This window comes from Bombina bombina, chromosome 3, assembly GCF_027579735.1.
Source record: "Bombina bombina isolate aBomBom1 chromosome 3, aBomBom1.pri, whole genome shotgun sequence".
Classification (NCBI taxonomy): Eukaryota; Metazoa; Chordata; class Amphibia; order Anura; family Bombinatoridae; genus Bombina; species Bombina bombina.
The window spans coordinates 459,452,077-459,468,007 of NC_069501.1; the positions used below are offsets into that span (position 1 = coordinate 459,452,077).

The 15,931-nt window shown below is 35.8% G+C and overlaps 1 protein-coding gene across 1 annotated transcript in view; it reads left to right on the forward strand.

The window, feature by feature from the left end:
• The window catches only part of LOC128652394 (caM kinase-like vesicle-associated protein), a 74,708-nt gene that overhangs the window by 39,632 nt on the left and 19,145 nt on the right, over window positions 1-15,931 (forward strand). Inside the window, exons 4-8 of the mRNA XM_053705332.1 lie at window positions 4,034-4,172; window positions 5,222-5,345; window positions 7,716-7,791; window positions 10,431-10,543; window positions 13,504-13,582. Coding sequence (XP_053561307.1) covers window positions 4,034-4,172; window positions 5,222-5,345; window positions 7,716-7,791; window positions 10,431-10,543; window positions 13,504-13,582 — 531 coding nt within the window. The remainder of the gene's footprint in view (window positions 1-4,033; window positions 4,173-5,221; window positions 5,346-7,715; window positions 7,792-10,430; window positions 10,544-13,503; window positions 13,583-15,931) is intronic.

Sequence of the window (15,931 nt, forward strand, 5' to 3'; positions counted from 1 at the left end):
CATCCTTTTCCTTATAGAATTCAGCGAGTTTAGCCCCTGCAAAGTCTGGACTGAAATTTCTCTCCAAACTAGAGAATATTTGCTTTTCTGGCCAATAAAAAGTAATGAAGCTCTCTGGGAAACTGAAGCTGTCAGTAGTTTTATTTTAAATAGAAGAAATGCAAAGTGCAATATTATTTTTAAAAGATACATATAAATATACAAAGTGTATTGTTAATGTTACACAGAAACTCTGAAAGCATAATTAGAATTTGCAAAATTACAATTCTAAATACACAGCTGTATACAGAATAAAATACAAAATAGAAAGTGCAAAGTTTAAATGTAATAGAATAATATGAAGCTTAAAGTAATATAAATTACAAAGCACAAAGTATAAATGCAGCAGAACTCTAATGTCATGCAGTGTTATATTGCACTGGGCTTGTCTCTCTTTTTCACATACAGCTATGCAGGGAACGTCTCTTGTTTAGCAAAAACTGCCTTTTAAGAATTTCACTAAGGATCTCTCAGTGCTGGAGGATCATTTTAGATCATCTCACCTAAGTGGAGAGGTTTAGATCATCAGGCCATAAATCTGACCTGGTCAGCAATAATGAAGCTCTGGGGCCTCAATGGGAAAGAGGAAAGCCCTGTCATATAGTGGTACTTCATTTTAACACATTTTTCTGTGTGGCTCCAGAGTGTGTTTGAGTATTCATTGATGCTCCCTAGGGCCACATTCTTGATATAATGTAGTTACTCCTACAGTGTTAACACAGAGTTGCCTTTTAGCAGTTGTTACTTTTGTATGGTGAAATATAGTAAGGACATCCCTTAAAATATGGGACAGCTGGGAGCACTGCAGAAACCGAAGAACATTGTAGAAACGGAACTGGGTTAGTCATATATGTGGCAAGACAGTTTGGATGAGAAAAAGTGGGAATATCTCATTTTATGAAATAAACTGTTCATATCACCTGTGATAAAATTAAGCAGTAATATCATCAATAACAGGGACAGACTATTCCACCACCTAGTAAGAAATTATATCTTTGAGTAAGAAATCTGGCTTTTTCTTATATTTAACAAGAGAACTAGTCACATTTTCCCTCTTTATTGAAACTTAAAGTGACTTGTTTTCCATCATTACTAATACTTTTCACTTTTTTGGTGATACCAATCTACAAGGTAATAATATGTGACCACTAACTTATTTTAAGACAATGACTAAATAATTACAAAAGCAAAGATAATCGGCTAGATTACGAGTTTTGCGGTAAGAGCTGCTCGGTACCAACTTGCAAGTTATTGTCACCGCTCACCTCCCTACAGCGCTGGTATTACAGGTTTGCAAAAACCTGGCGTTAGCAGGCAATAAGTCAGCATAAAGCAAAATTGAGCTCCATACCGCACTCCAATACCAGCGCTGCGGTGAGCTGGTTTTACGTGCTCGTGCACGATTTCCCCATAGACATCAATGGGGAGAGCCGGCTGAAAAAAAGCCTAACACCTGCAATAAAGGAGCGTAAAGCTCTGTAACGCAACCCCATTGATTCCTATGGGGAAACAAAATGTATGTTTACACCTAACACCCTAACATAAACCCTGAGTCTAAACACCCCTAATCTGCCGCCCCAGACACTGCTGCCACCTACATTACAGTTATTAACCCCTAATCTGGCGCCCCCAATGTCGCCGCCACCTACATTACACTTATTAACCCCTAATCTGCCGTCCCTAACATCGCCGCCACCTACCTACATTTATTAACCCCTAATCTTCCGCCCCAACGTCGCCGCACCTATACTAAAGTTATTAACCCCTAACTCTAAGTCTAACACTAACCCTAACACCCACTAACTTTAATATAATTAAAATAAATCTAAATAAAAATGTAATACCTAAATAATTCCTATTTAAAATTAAATACTTACTTATAAAATAAACCCTAAGCTTGCTACAATATAACTAATAGTTACATTGTATCTAGCTTAGGTTTTATTTTTATTTCACAGCTAAGTTTGTATTTATTTTAACTAGGTAGACTAGTTAGTAAATAGTTATTAACTATTTACTAGCTACCTAGCTAAAATAAATACAAATTTACCTGTAAAATAAAACCTAACCTGAGTTACACTAAAACCTTAGACTACAATTAAATAGCTTTAAAGGGCTATTGGAAGTTTAGGTTAGGATAGGGTTTTTTTTATTTTGGGGGGCTTTTTTATTTTGATAGGGCTATTAGATTAGGTGTAATTAGTTTAAATATTTGATAATTTGTTTTTTATTTTGTGTAATTTAGTGTGTTTTTTGTAATTTAGTTAATTGTATTTAATAAATGTAATTTATTTCATTGTAGTCTAAGGTTAGGTTTTAGTGTAACTCAGGTTAGGTTTTATTTTACAGTTAAATTTGTATTTATTTTAGCTAGGTAGTTAGTAAATAATTAATAACTATTTACTAACTAATCTACCTAGTTAAAATAAATACAAACTTAGCTGTGAAAAAAAAATAAAACCTAAGCTAGATACAATGTAACTATTAGTTATATTGTAGCTAGCTTAGGGTTTATTTTACAGGTAAGTATTTAGTTTTAAATAGGAATTATTTAGTTATTAATAGTAGGTTTTATATAGATGTATTTTAATTACATTAAAGTGTCAGTAAACCTAAAAAATAATGTTATATAATTCTGCACATAGTGCAGAATTATATAACATTATTTTAGTGCTATTGTTATAAAAGCTTTTTTTCCATTTTAATTTTTTAAAAATATGCCGGTTTTAAAGACCCGCTCTCTGCTCTCTGCTGAGAGGGTCTGTTTTTTTTACACAGCGCATCGGGCCAGCTGTATAGTCACAGCCCGGCCCGACCGCGCCATAACACAAAGTGCAGCTTGCTCCTGCTGTCAGACAGAGCAGGAGCGAGCTGCACTTAATGTTATGGCGCGGTCGGGCCGGGCTGTGACTAGACAGCTGGCCCGATGCGCTGTGTAAAAAAAATAGACCCTCTCAGCAGAGAGCAGAGAGAGGGTCTGTAAAACCGGCATATTTTTAAAAAATTAAAATGGAAAAAAAGCTTTTATAACAATAGCACTAAAATAATGTTATATAATTCTGCACTATGTGCAGAATTATATAACATTATTTTTTAGGTTTACTGTCCCTTTAAAGTTAGTGGGTGTTAAGGTTAGAGTTAGGAGTTAATAACTTTAGTATAGTGGTGGCGACGTTGAGGGTGGAAGATTAGGGGTTAATAAATGTAGGTAGGTGACGGCGATGCTATGGGCGGCAGATTAGGGGTTAAATAATGTAAGTAGGTGGCGGCGACATTGGGGGCAGCAGATTAGGGGTTAATAATATTTAACTAGTGTTTGCGATGCGGGAGTATGGCGGTTTAGGGGTTAATATGTTTATTCTAGTGGCTTCGATGTCGGGAGCAGCAGATTAGGGGTTAATATTTTTATTTTTATTTTTGCGATGCGGGAGGACCTCGGTTTAGGGGTTAATAGGTAGTTTATGGGTGTTAGTGTACTTTTTAGCACTTTAGTTATGAGTTTTATGTTACGGCGATGTAGCGTAAAACCCATAACTACTGACTTTCAGTTTACGGTATGGATCTTGATGGTATAGGCTGTACCGCTCACTTTTTGGCCTCCTAGGCAAACTCGTAATACCGGCGCTATGGAAGTCCCATTGAAAAAGGACTTTTTGAATGCTGCGGTAGTTACGTTGTGTTATGACCAAAAAAGTGTGCGGTGCAGCTAAACCTGCAAAACTCGTAATACCAGCGGTAGTGAAAAAGAGCCATAACGCTGCTTTTTCACTCATACAGCAAAACTCGTAATCTAGCCTAAAGTAATTTATTGTTACAGCCTACTGATTGGTCAGTGTGACTAACTTTCCAGATTATAAAAATATAAATATATATATTTGTTCAGAGGGTTTTGATTTTGTTAAAACAAATTTTAAAACAGTATTTAAATTATTGGACACTTTTAACCACATTGCATTTGTTTTGCTCACAATACCATACATATTATATCCTGTAGGGTGTCGGGAGGAGAATTGTTTGACCGTATCTTAGAGCGTGGAGTTTATACAGAGAAAGATGCCAGTAATGTGATTCATCAAGTCCTATCTGCTGTGAAATATCTCCATGACAACGGAATAGTTCATCGAGACTTGAAGGTAACAGGAAGTTATGCTTTAATAAAAAAATATGAAGACCATTTTTTAAATGTGTAAAAACAAAATTAGTTAGTTTTAAACAGCATTACAAAATATCTATACATTGTACTATACTGTATATATTCTTTACTAACATCCCTAAATGATGACAAAATCAGTAGGTACAGTTTTGTAGCATGTTTGTAATTATACAATATCTGCAACTGCTTTTGGCTATGCATATCTTAACATTTAGCCAGGTTAGACGGTTTATTTTTTTGTATATTGTATTTTTTTTTTTTTAAATAGCCTTTATTTTTCCAATTACCTTTATAACATTTCCCATCTTTTTAGTGGTAAGTAGCATCATTCACAGACTGAGTAGGTGTTGTCTTGGTAACACTATAAGCGTTGTTAATAATAGTGACTTTATTGAACTCCCTTTTGAATGCTCAAAGAGGAAGCAGTCAATATTACAACCAGCACATCTACATAGCTGTATCTATAATGCTTCAACTAGGTTGTTATAAAATAGCTGAGAAAGTATTTTAAAAAAAAAACTATCACATATTTTGTTTTGTTTTTAAATTAGATATTTTTTGTGACATAATTGATATATAGGTCCTAGAAAAATGAGTGATGTTCTGATCACCATAATATACTGTTTGTTCCCTTCCAGTTTCATTTAGTTAGGTAATATATGTATGCATATTTATTATATATATATATATACACACCCATTTAGGATTAGCCAAAATATTTAAACAGCACAAATATTTTAATGTCACAGTGGCCCTTTTGTTAAGTGTAATACCCATGCACTAGTTTTTGGTGTTTTCTTTTGAACAAGAAAAATAATAACATAAGGAAATATACCTTTAGAGAAGACGCTACTTAATCAAAATCAGTAATAAATTGTTATTGATGTGTATATGTGTGTGCATGTGCATATCACTGTGACAAATAAGGTAAAATATAAGAGGTATTGTATTAAAAATGTACTTTCATTCTGCAATACAATATATCATGATGAATATACTGTATATATTAGTTACCTTTGTGCTCTGCAGCCAGAAAACCTGTTGTATCTCACCCCTGATGAAAACTCAAAGATCATGATAACAGATTTTGGCCTTTCCAAGATGGAAGAGAGTGGAATCATGTCTACCGCTTGTGGTACTCCTGGATATGTGGGTAAGTGTAGCACATGCATAAATATCTGTCTAGTTGGCTGGATTTTACGAGATGGCACTTCGTGACCAGCAAATATTTTATGCTTGCAATAACGATTTGACTGATTTCCTCTTAAAGGTTGAGTTTACATATGACTTTGGAAATTGTATAATTTGTTTTTTAGCCAATTTAGCACAAATTGTTTAATACTTTGTACAATCTCGTACCCAAAATATACTTTGTTACATTTTAGGTAACACATATTTAAAGGGACATTTTAGTCAAAATTAAACGTTCATGATTCAGATAGAGCATGCCATTTTAAACAAGTTTCCAATTTACTTCTATTGTCAAATTTACTTTGTGTTCTTGGTATTCTTTGCTGAAGAGCATACCTAGGTAAGCTAAACGAAGAGCCCAGCACTGCTGCCATATATACAGAACTTATCTTGGTATGCTCTTTAACAAAGCATACCAAGAAAACAAGTTGTTGATCACAATCAACAAATTTTCAAATTATTTATCTACAAAAATCTGCGTAATAGTTTTCTAAAGGATTATGATTGACCCCTAAATTTGATATAAAACAACTGATGCACAGATAATGTCAGATGTTACCACAAAAATCTGTATGTAAATGATATAAGAACAATACTCTCCTTATAGAATGGACCGCTGCCTTCTTGCAGTCTCTCTCAAAGGACTGTAGTAAATAGCGTTTTGTGATATAGATGGCGCAGGTCTTGTAGGATTCTTGTCTGACCCCTTATCTGGCTTGTGCAGATCTCTGGTGGTAAAGGAGAAAGGCTTGTTGTGTTTGTAAATATTCAGTAACAAGAGTGCAATATACTCACTCCATATAATCTGTATATTCGGTAGGGATGGGCGAATGTTTCTAAAAATTCTAAATTTAAAACGAATTTTGATACATTCATTCGTTCGAATCGAATTTCGAATGTTTATATAACATTCTAACATTCTATTTTTGAATTTTCGTTTTTTCGAAAATATTCGTTCTAATAATAGAATGTTTAGCTATGTATTCATTCAATTTTGAAATGTAATATTCGAATTTGAATGTTACATTCGAATTCGAATGTGAAATAGTATTTCTAGTCTACAACTGTGTTTAATAAATGTAATATTCAAATTCGAATGTTACATTTGAATTTGAATGTCACATTCTAATTTGAAATAGTATTTCTAGTCTAATACTGTGTTTTAAATGTGATATTCGATTCGAATGTGATATTCGATTCGAAAGTCACATTCAAATTCGAAATAGTATTTCTAGTCTAATACTGTGTTTTATAGATGTAATATTCGAATTTGAATGTGACATTCAATTCAAATGTGATATTCGATTCGAATTTGACATTCGAAATAGTGTTTCTAGTCTACAATTGTGTTTTATAAATGTAATATTCAAATTCAAATGTGATATTCGAATGTAACATTCGAATTCGAATGTGACATTCAAATTCGAATGTGACATTCAAAAACTGTAAATAACATTCGAAAATCGAATTTTTAAGAATATTCGTTCTTAGCAACATTCTATTATGTAAATCAAATTTCTACAATAACATTCGTTCTAACATTCGAATTCGGATATAAACACATTCGCCCATCCCTAATATTCGGCCCGTCTGTAAAAGCAACCTCCGTTCCCGAAGCAAAACTAAACTGTGGATAAAAGGAGGAATGCTCTGTTGGTGAAGTGGTAAAATACTCTGTATATAAAACGAGTAGTAACTTACTTCATTAAAAAGCGGAATCCAGCGTTGTCACAGCAAAAACAGCGCAGAATACCAAATATATAGTTGCTACTGTTCATTTGTTTTTACTTGCTTTTTTGATAACTGAAGTAAATTGGAAGGTTGTTTAAAAGCACATTGCTATCTGAATCCCAAAATTTTAATTTTGACTTTCATGTCCCTTTAAAGGGTTTATTCATGTAAAATCTTTAAAGAAATATGAAACACAAAAAAAATATTTTATGATTCAGACAGAGCATACCGTTTAAAAAAAAAAAGTTTAAATTGACTTATATTATCCAATTTTCTTTGTTCCCATGGTATTCTTTGTTGAATATATACCTAGGTAGATGTCTGGAACAGTGAATGGCAGTAAATCGTGCTGCCATCTAGTGTTCTTGAATATGGATAACATTCTTGCAAAACTGCTGCCATATAGGGCTCCAGACACGAGCACACTCCTGAGCTTACGTCCATGCTTTTTAACAAATAATACCAACAGAAAGAAGTAAAATTGATAATAGAAGTAAATTAAAAAGTTGTTTAAAATTCCATGTTCTATCTGAATCATAAAAGACAATGTTTGTTTTTGATGTCCTTTTAAACGGCCCTCTTTTTCTTTAATATCTTCTAGCCCCAGAGGTCCTTGCACAAAAGCCATACTGCAAAGCAGTGGATTGCTGGTCTATTGGAGTAATAACCTATATTCTGTAAGTAAGACTTATGTTTCTTTTTTTTATATAATACACTGACCATATGTAAAAACTAAACATATGTCAATAAAAACAATATTATTTTATATACACTTGATGCAAGCACCAAACCCAAAGTTAAAGGGACATTCAACACTTCCCTTAACATTATTTGCGCTAGAAATATAAGAACCGAAGATCCGCCTGCAGTATATCCCTCCTGCCATGCCGCCTTGCTTCTGTAGTAATCACTTTCGGTAACTTGTGTAATACCGGGTAAATATGGCAGCCGGACTCCCCCCACCGTTACGTAGCTGCCTTCTTCTTCAAATCATCATCAAATCAGAATCCAGTCCCCGGACAGAAATTGCACGCGCAATTTAACAAGCCCCGTATGCATCTTAAAGTGTAGGTCAATTTAGATGAATCGGTGCCCAGTTTTTAATAATCCTATTAAAAACAAGGGCACTTTAATTCAAAATTGACATTTCACTCGTTTTCTGCAAATACTTACATTTTAATCTTCACAGCCGCTACAGCGATTCCCCCGGCTGTTGGAAGCCTCTTCATAAGTCATAAATGATGAATCCAGCTTCCTCCAATCACGGCTCCCCCCCCCCCCCCCGGAGGAATCTTGGCCTGAGGCAATGCCATGATTGGAGGAAGTCGGATTCGTCATTTTGGACCCGCAAAGAGGGCTTGCCATGGGCGGAGGAAGCGTTGCAGCGTCTGTCAGGATTAAAAGATAAGTATTTAAAGAAAAAGAGTGAAATGTCAGTTTTAATGAATTAAAGTGCCCTTGTTTTTAATATTATTATTAAAAACCGGGCACCGATTCATCTAAATTGACCTTCACTTTAATGCATCTGTTTTCGTGCGAACCTTCAGGCTCTCCGGAAACAGGAGTTAAGAAGCACCTGTCCTAAGACCGCTGCTCCTTAACTCGTCCGCCAACTCTGAGGTGGCAGACAACAATCAGCCTGATTGGATACGATTGGGTTGATTGACACCACCTGCTAGAGGCCGATTGGCCGCAAATCTGCAGGGGACGGTATTGCACAAGCATTTCACAAGGAATGCTTGTTCAATGATAAATGCCGACAGTGTTGACATTTATCTATGTGCGGCAGACATGATCTGCTACAGCAGATCATGTCCGTCTGTACATTGTTAAATCGGCCCCAATAAGTCCTGTATATAGGTAATCCAGCGGAATGTTGTTTCACAGAAAAGTCCCCTCAAACATCTTCACTCTTCAGGCAGCACTCTTCCTTCCACTTACAGTGATAGACTTCTAGAAAACTTCAAAAAGCAGAGAGGCGCCACATGTGTGTATCTCAATGAGAGAATAACCTTTAATTGAGATACACATGTGGTGTCTCTCTGCTTTTTGATGTTCTATGTTGATTTTTGTTTGTTTGTTTTTAGGGGTTTTTTTTCTTCTCGAAAAGTAATTTTATAGGAAATAATATGAATGGGGAAAAAAAATGCTAAATCTCTCCAAAACTGAACTCCTTATTTTTCCCCCTTCTTCCAATGTCTCCACCCCCAAAATTTCTATAACTGTTGATAATTCCATCATTACTCCTACCCCGCATGCCCGATGTCTTGGGGTCACACTTGACTCAGATCTTTCCTTCACTGCTCACATTCAGTCCTTGGCTAAAGCCTGCCGCTTCCACCTTAAAAACATCGCTAAAATTAGACATTTCCTTACACAAGATACAACTAAGATTTTAATCCACTCTCTCATCCTTTCCTGCCTCGACTACTGCAACTCTGTCCTCTCTGGTCTACCTAGCTGTCACATAGCTCCTTTACAATCCATTATGAATGCCTCTGCCAGGCTCATCTTCCTTACTCGTCGCTCTTCATCTGCTGCGCCTCTCTGCCAATCCCTTCACTGGCTTCCTCTTGCCTCTAGGATTAAACATAAAATCCTCACTCTGACATACAAAGCTCTCAACTGCACTGCTCCCCCCTACATTTCAGAACTTGTCTCCAGATACTCTCCCTCCCGTCCCCTTTGATCAGCTCAGGATCTCCTACTCTCCTCCTCTCTTGTTACTTCCTCACATTCCCAATCTACAGGACTTCTCCAGACTGGCCCCCATCTTGTGGAACTCCCTGCCTCGCTCCACAAGACTCTCCCCTAGTTTTAACAGCTTCAAGCGCTCCCTAAAAACTCTACTATTCAGGGATGCTTACAACCAACACGAACTCCATTGCTTTCCCCTTGAACCCTTTAGAATGTAAGCCTATGAGCCCAGCTGTTTGCAGATCACCTTCATAAGAGCCGACTACAACAGTGAAACTCTCGGCAGGGCCCTCTACCCACTTGATCCCTGCAAAAGCTATCCTGTACATCGACTATGTTTACAGCGCTGCAGAATCTGTTGGCGCTCTACAAATACCTGATGATAATAATAATAATCATGTATTTGTAGTGTTAAAATAAGTAATGATAAGACATTAATTAGAAAAAAACATAAGGCTTCTTCACAACAATATTAGCAATGCACTAGCAATGCATTCATCACTATTAAAACTTTTAAATATCTTGAAGTAAGCTATATGTGCTGGAAGGTAAAAGTACATTTTATAGGCTTCAGACTTCATGGTAGTAACGCTTTTATGTTTGCATGATCTCTTTTCAGACTGTGTGGATACCCTCCCTTTTATGAGGAAACTGAATCCAAACTTTTTGAGAAAATAAGAGAAGGGAGCTATGAATTTGAGTCACCATTCTGGGATGACATTTCAAAATCAGGTATTTATGAACAGCATGTTAGTGCACACAATGGTCCTAAGTAAGCTAGGACGTCCCACAGCAATTAAAGGGACATGAAACCCATTTTTTTTTCTTTCATGATTCAGATAGATCATGCAATTTTAAACAATTTTTAAATTTACTTTTATTACCTATTTTGCTTCATTCTCTTGGTATCCTTTGTTGAAGGAGCAGCAATGTACTTCTGGGAGTAAGATGAAAGCAAGATGCATATGTGAAGCTACCAATCAGTAGCTTCTGAGTCTACCTAGGTATACTTTACAACAAGGGATACAGAGAGAATAAACAAATTAGATAATTTAAATAAACTAGAAAGTTATTTAAAATTGCATGCTCTATCTGAATCAAAAAAGAACTAAAATTGGATTTCATGGCCCTTTAAGTAAAGCATGGTGGTGGGCTATTTTGCACTAGGTCTTATGCAATTAGTAATGTACAATTTGGTATTACAAGTTGTTAGTTAAAACTTTAAACTGAAGTATTTTTAATGCAATTGATACTTACATAACACACTCTATAATTTCCATAGGAAGCTGTAGTTTTGAGCTCATATTACTTGTCACTGGTTAAGTGTCACACTTGAGTGTAAACTGAAATGCTTTCTCTCTTAGGGCTAGATTAGGGGCTCCATGTACGAAGCAGCGAGAGCTGCTCTGGAGCCCTTGCGGGGCAGGTTCGCATATGCAAGCCTGCTTCCCGCAATGTTATTAGACCGCTGCTTCATCACACCCTACGCCACCTCTGAGGTGGCAAAGAAAAATCATGGAGAGCTCGCTCGCTTTCAGTGATTGACAGAAGTCCCTTTAGTTGCATGATTGGTGGCGCGAATGAAGGGGCAGCATTACACACTGCGATGAGTGTGTAATGATACATACGGGCCATTGGATAAACAGATCCGCTGACCTATGTAGTGAAGACAGGCAGACAGCTTCGCAAGTTGAGAAGCTGTCCGCCCGCCTGTTAGTACATGGAGCCCTATGAGTGAAGCAGTATGTTCCGTTCTCGTTTGAGCATTAAAACTGCTGTTTTTTTGTTTTGTTTTTTGCTAACAGCGATTCACGCTCGTTTTACAAGTTGAAAGTAAAAAGTTGCACTCTCGCGTTCACAAAGTCACGGTATTAAATTGAACTCAAAATCACATTCTTGTATAGACTTCAACGGAGCCAGAAAAAAGTTGATAAAAACACAATTACGATTATTTAAATGCACAACATAAGAGGATAATGTTCCATATTTCATATTCCAATGTTCTGCACATAGAAGAATACGTTCTTTTTATTCTTAAAGAGATATTTAAATATATATCTGATGGATCGTTGAGCCTTTATAACATTTTAATGCAATTTTTTTAGATAATTTTTATTAGATCGTGTTATTATGAGTGTACCTGTACTTTTACATGTATTTTTATGTGTTTTGTGACACTTTTTTAACTTGCGTAACAGTTAACCAGAGCTCTGAAGTTGCTGTAATCATTCCAGCGTAAATCGCAATTGCACTTACGCATTTGTATTTACTTTCAACTTGTAATACGGCGGAATTTAACTTGCGAGCAAACTGCCACAAAAACACGATATTGCCCGGGGGCTCAATTTATCAAGCAGCGGAAGCTGCTTTGGAGCCCTTGCATGGCTGTTTACCACAAGTTAGGAAGCCATGTCATCCGACCATAACTTCTTAACCTCTCTGCCACCTCAGAAGTAGCGAAGTTCAGACACCCAAAACTTCCTGCTAGCCACAATCACATTTAGACAGGTTCCCAAGTAGGGAACCTTGTCTGTCCAAAATTAATTTAATGTGGCCCCACGTATGAGGTGTTATCACTTGCTATTGTGCATTCAGAAACATGGAGGCTGTCTTGCAAAGAACTTAAACAAAAACTCTACTTCTTGAGATGAAATTTTTGCGCTCCATCAGATTTACACTTGAGCACGATCTGACATGAATTTTAACTCAGGTCCTCATAGAAATCTATTATCTGAGGCAAATTGCACAACTGCCCATGAAAAGTGTAGCACACACTATACTACCATCTGCACATTAAATAGTAACCATAGACTTGTAAAAGCAGCTCAGAAATACAAGCGGAATGTATTGCTCTTCAGCACTGTTTACACTCCATGCAGCTTTCACACTTGAGATTGATTTGTCAACTACTGTAGTCCCTACTTTTTACCTGTTTTTTTTTCCAGGTGTGTCATATTTGTTGACTTTATTTCTTTAGTTATGACTCTGCCACTTTCTTTGATTCAGTCATGTTTCTCTAATAATTCCTCTATCTCCCAGGAAGCATTTATTTTTATTGGTCACACTGCCCAGACCTGCTTTTACTAGACAAATACATTTCTTTGGTTGGATTCCTAGAACTGTCCTCCTATTGGAACAAACATGAAATTTGAGGGGCTTGTATTTCCTAAAAATAGGATACATGTTGACTACAAAATGGATCAAAACTTTATCATAGCCATACTTTCTGAGGACCACTATATATTTAAAAGCTTTGCAAGTTAGAAAAATAGCTATTAAAGGGATCCGAAACCCACAATTTTTCTTTATGATTCAGTTTGAGAATACAATTTTAAACATTCCAATTTAAATCTATTATCTAATTTGCTTCATTCTTTAGATATTGTTTGTTGACGAAATAGCAATGCACATGGGTGAGCCAATCACATGAGGCATCTATGTGCAGCCACCAATCAACAGCTACTGCATCTATTTAGCTATGATTTTCAACAAATTATATCAAGAGAATGAAGCAAATTAGAAAATAGAAGTACATTGGAATTGCATGCTCTTTCTAAATCATGAAATAAAAAGTTTGTGTTTCATGTCCCTTTTTATATGATCATGCAGATTTATGCAATACATATATTAATGCTGTTTGTGTACTGTGTATAATCACTGCATTTTATAATTACATTTTTTTTTTCTTTCAGCAAAAGACTTCATTAGCTGCATGCTAGAAAAAGATCCAAAAATGAGATACAACTGTGAAAAAGCCCTAAAACATCCATGGTAAGCCCTATTCTTAGCAGGCACCACTAAAGTTCCTTACATATTTTCTGTGAGGAAATAAGCTTTTGCCTAACAGACTGCAGGAAAATGAAATGACACTAGTAACATCTACAGCTGGTAGTTGAATATGAAGTGGCACTTCACAAATCAATTCTGCACATCACCCCTAAGCTTCATCATAAGTGTCCCTGCTCTGTCAAACAGAAATAAATGAGTGTGCTAAGTTACTGCAGCAATTTGAAGGGATCTGAGTGTAATGACTGTGCTTCATGCTTACGTTCAGCTAATTAGTTTGCAACACACATTGTAGATAAGCCTGTCGAATGTATGTTTTTTTTATAATGCAAAGTATACTTGAGCTTCTGTAGAATGGTTTTCTTTCTGTCCAAGCAGGAAATATTCCATAGGGATGTCAAGGGAATAACAAAAAAATATCAGTGTATCCTAGGCAGAACAAAGTGTAGTTGAAAGGTCATACTAATACAATATTAAAAAAAATGTAATTCCTTAGAACATTTAATTACTGCATAAATATTCTTTAATAACTATGTGGAGGTTAAATTTATAGTGAAACTCCAGTCAGGATTAGTATGCATTGCCATGCCTAAGCAATGTGGGTCAATTAGGATCAGCATAATCACTTAGCTGTCAAACTCCATCTGTGTCCCGCTTAGGAACAAATTTGGAGTGTGTGAGGAGCACAAGATTAAATGTGTTTTAATCCCTTTCTGGGGGTTGAATCAGAGCATTTTACTATTGCAATAAATCGTCCCATTAAAGTATTAGTCTAGCAAAAATTTAACTTTCATGATTCAGAAAGAGCATGCAATTTTAAGCAACTTTCTAATTTACTCCTATTATCAAATTTTTCTTCATTCTCTTGGCATCTTTATTTGAAAAAGCAAGAATCTAAAAATAGGAGCTGGCCCATTTTTGGTTCAGCACCTGGGTAGCGCTTTCTAAATTGGTGTCTAAAGGTAGCCACCAATCAGCAAGCACTACCCAGGTGCTGAACCAAAAATAGGCCAGCTCCTAAGCTTACATTCAGATAAAGATAACAAGAGAACCAAGAAAAATTGAGAATAGGAGTAAATTAGAAACCTGCTTAAAGTTGCATGCTCTATCTGAATTATAAAAGTTTAAATTTGCCTAGACTATCCCTTTAAGCTCACTGAACTAGGTAACTTTCCATATTCAACAGGCTCATTATTAAAGGGACATAAATGTGCAATAAGAAAATGCTCTAATTTATCAAAGTATGTCCTTGTTGCACTATTCCCTGCTTAGAAGTACTTGTTTAAGCCCTGTGAATAAGGTTAAACACATAGGTAAATTCAGCTCTGGAGCAGCAATGCACTACTGGTTTATAGCTTAAAACAGCTGGTGAGCCACTTAAAAGATGTATATGTGCGTAGCAACCAATAAGTCATGTTCAGCTCTGGAGCAGAAGAGAATTGCTAGAGCTGATAGTAAGTATGTGTTTAACCCCTCTGCATGGGTTAAACACATAGTCACACCCAAGCAACATCGAAACACATTAGATATTTTTCTTATTGCTCTTGTCTTTCCCTTCAAAAGAAGATACATTGGCAAAATCTTAGTAAAATATTTTTCACAAAATATCAAATAATAAAACAGATGGTTGAAAAATATTTAACTGAATGTTTAACACCTTTTGATAAAAACACCCAGAGTCTGTGTAGAACAGCATTGAAATAACATTACTTTTTCTTTTTAAAATCTTATGCTAATTTGAGTGTTAATAATTGCTTTATGTATATTGTAGGTGCTTTTTGTTTATCTATTACTGAAACATATATTTTTTCTTTTGTGATTTAGATGCAGTTTAACATGCAGTTTAACTAGCCTTTCAATTTACTTCTATTATCTAATGTGTTTTGTTCTCTTGATATCCTTTGTTTAAAACAATTTCTAGGTAGGCTGCTGATTGGTGGCTGCTTATATATACCTTATGGTATTGGCTCACGCAGTGTGTTCAGCTAGCTCCCAGTAGTGCATTGTTGCTTCTTTAACAAAGGATACCAAGATAATAACGCACATTAGATAATAAAAGTAAATTGGAAAATTATTTAAAATTGTATTCTCTATCTTAGTCATGAATGTTGGGTTTCATGTACCTTTTAACTGGAACAGCATTTCACACATCCATTACCTATTTAGGGCCAGATTACAAGTTGCGCATTATAAGAATTTTTTGCTTGAGCGCTAACTGCACTCAAAATAAACTGTTAATGTGGGCGGGTTAGCGCGAATATTACAAGTTGAAAGTAAATAGTTACCGCAAGAACAAACTTCAGGACTTCAGATATCACGACTGCATTAGCATCT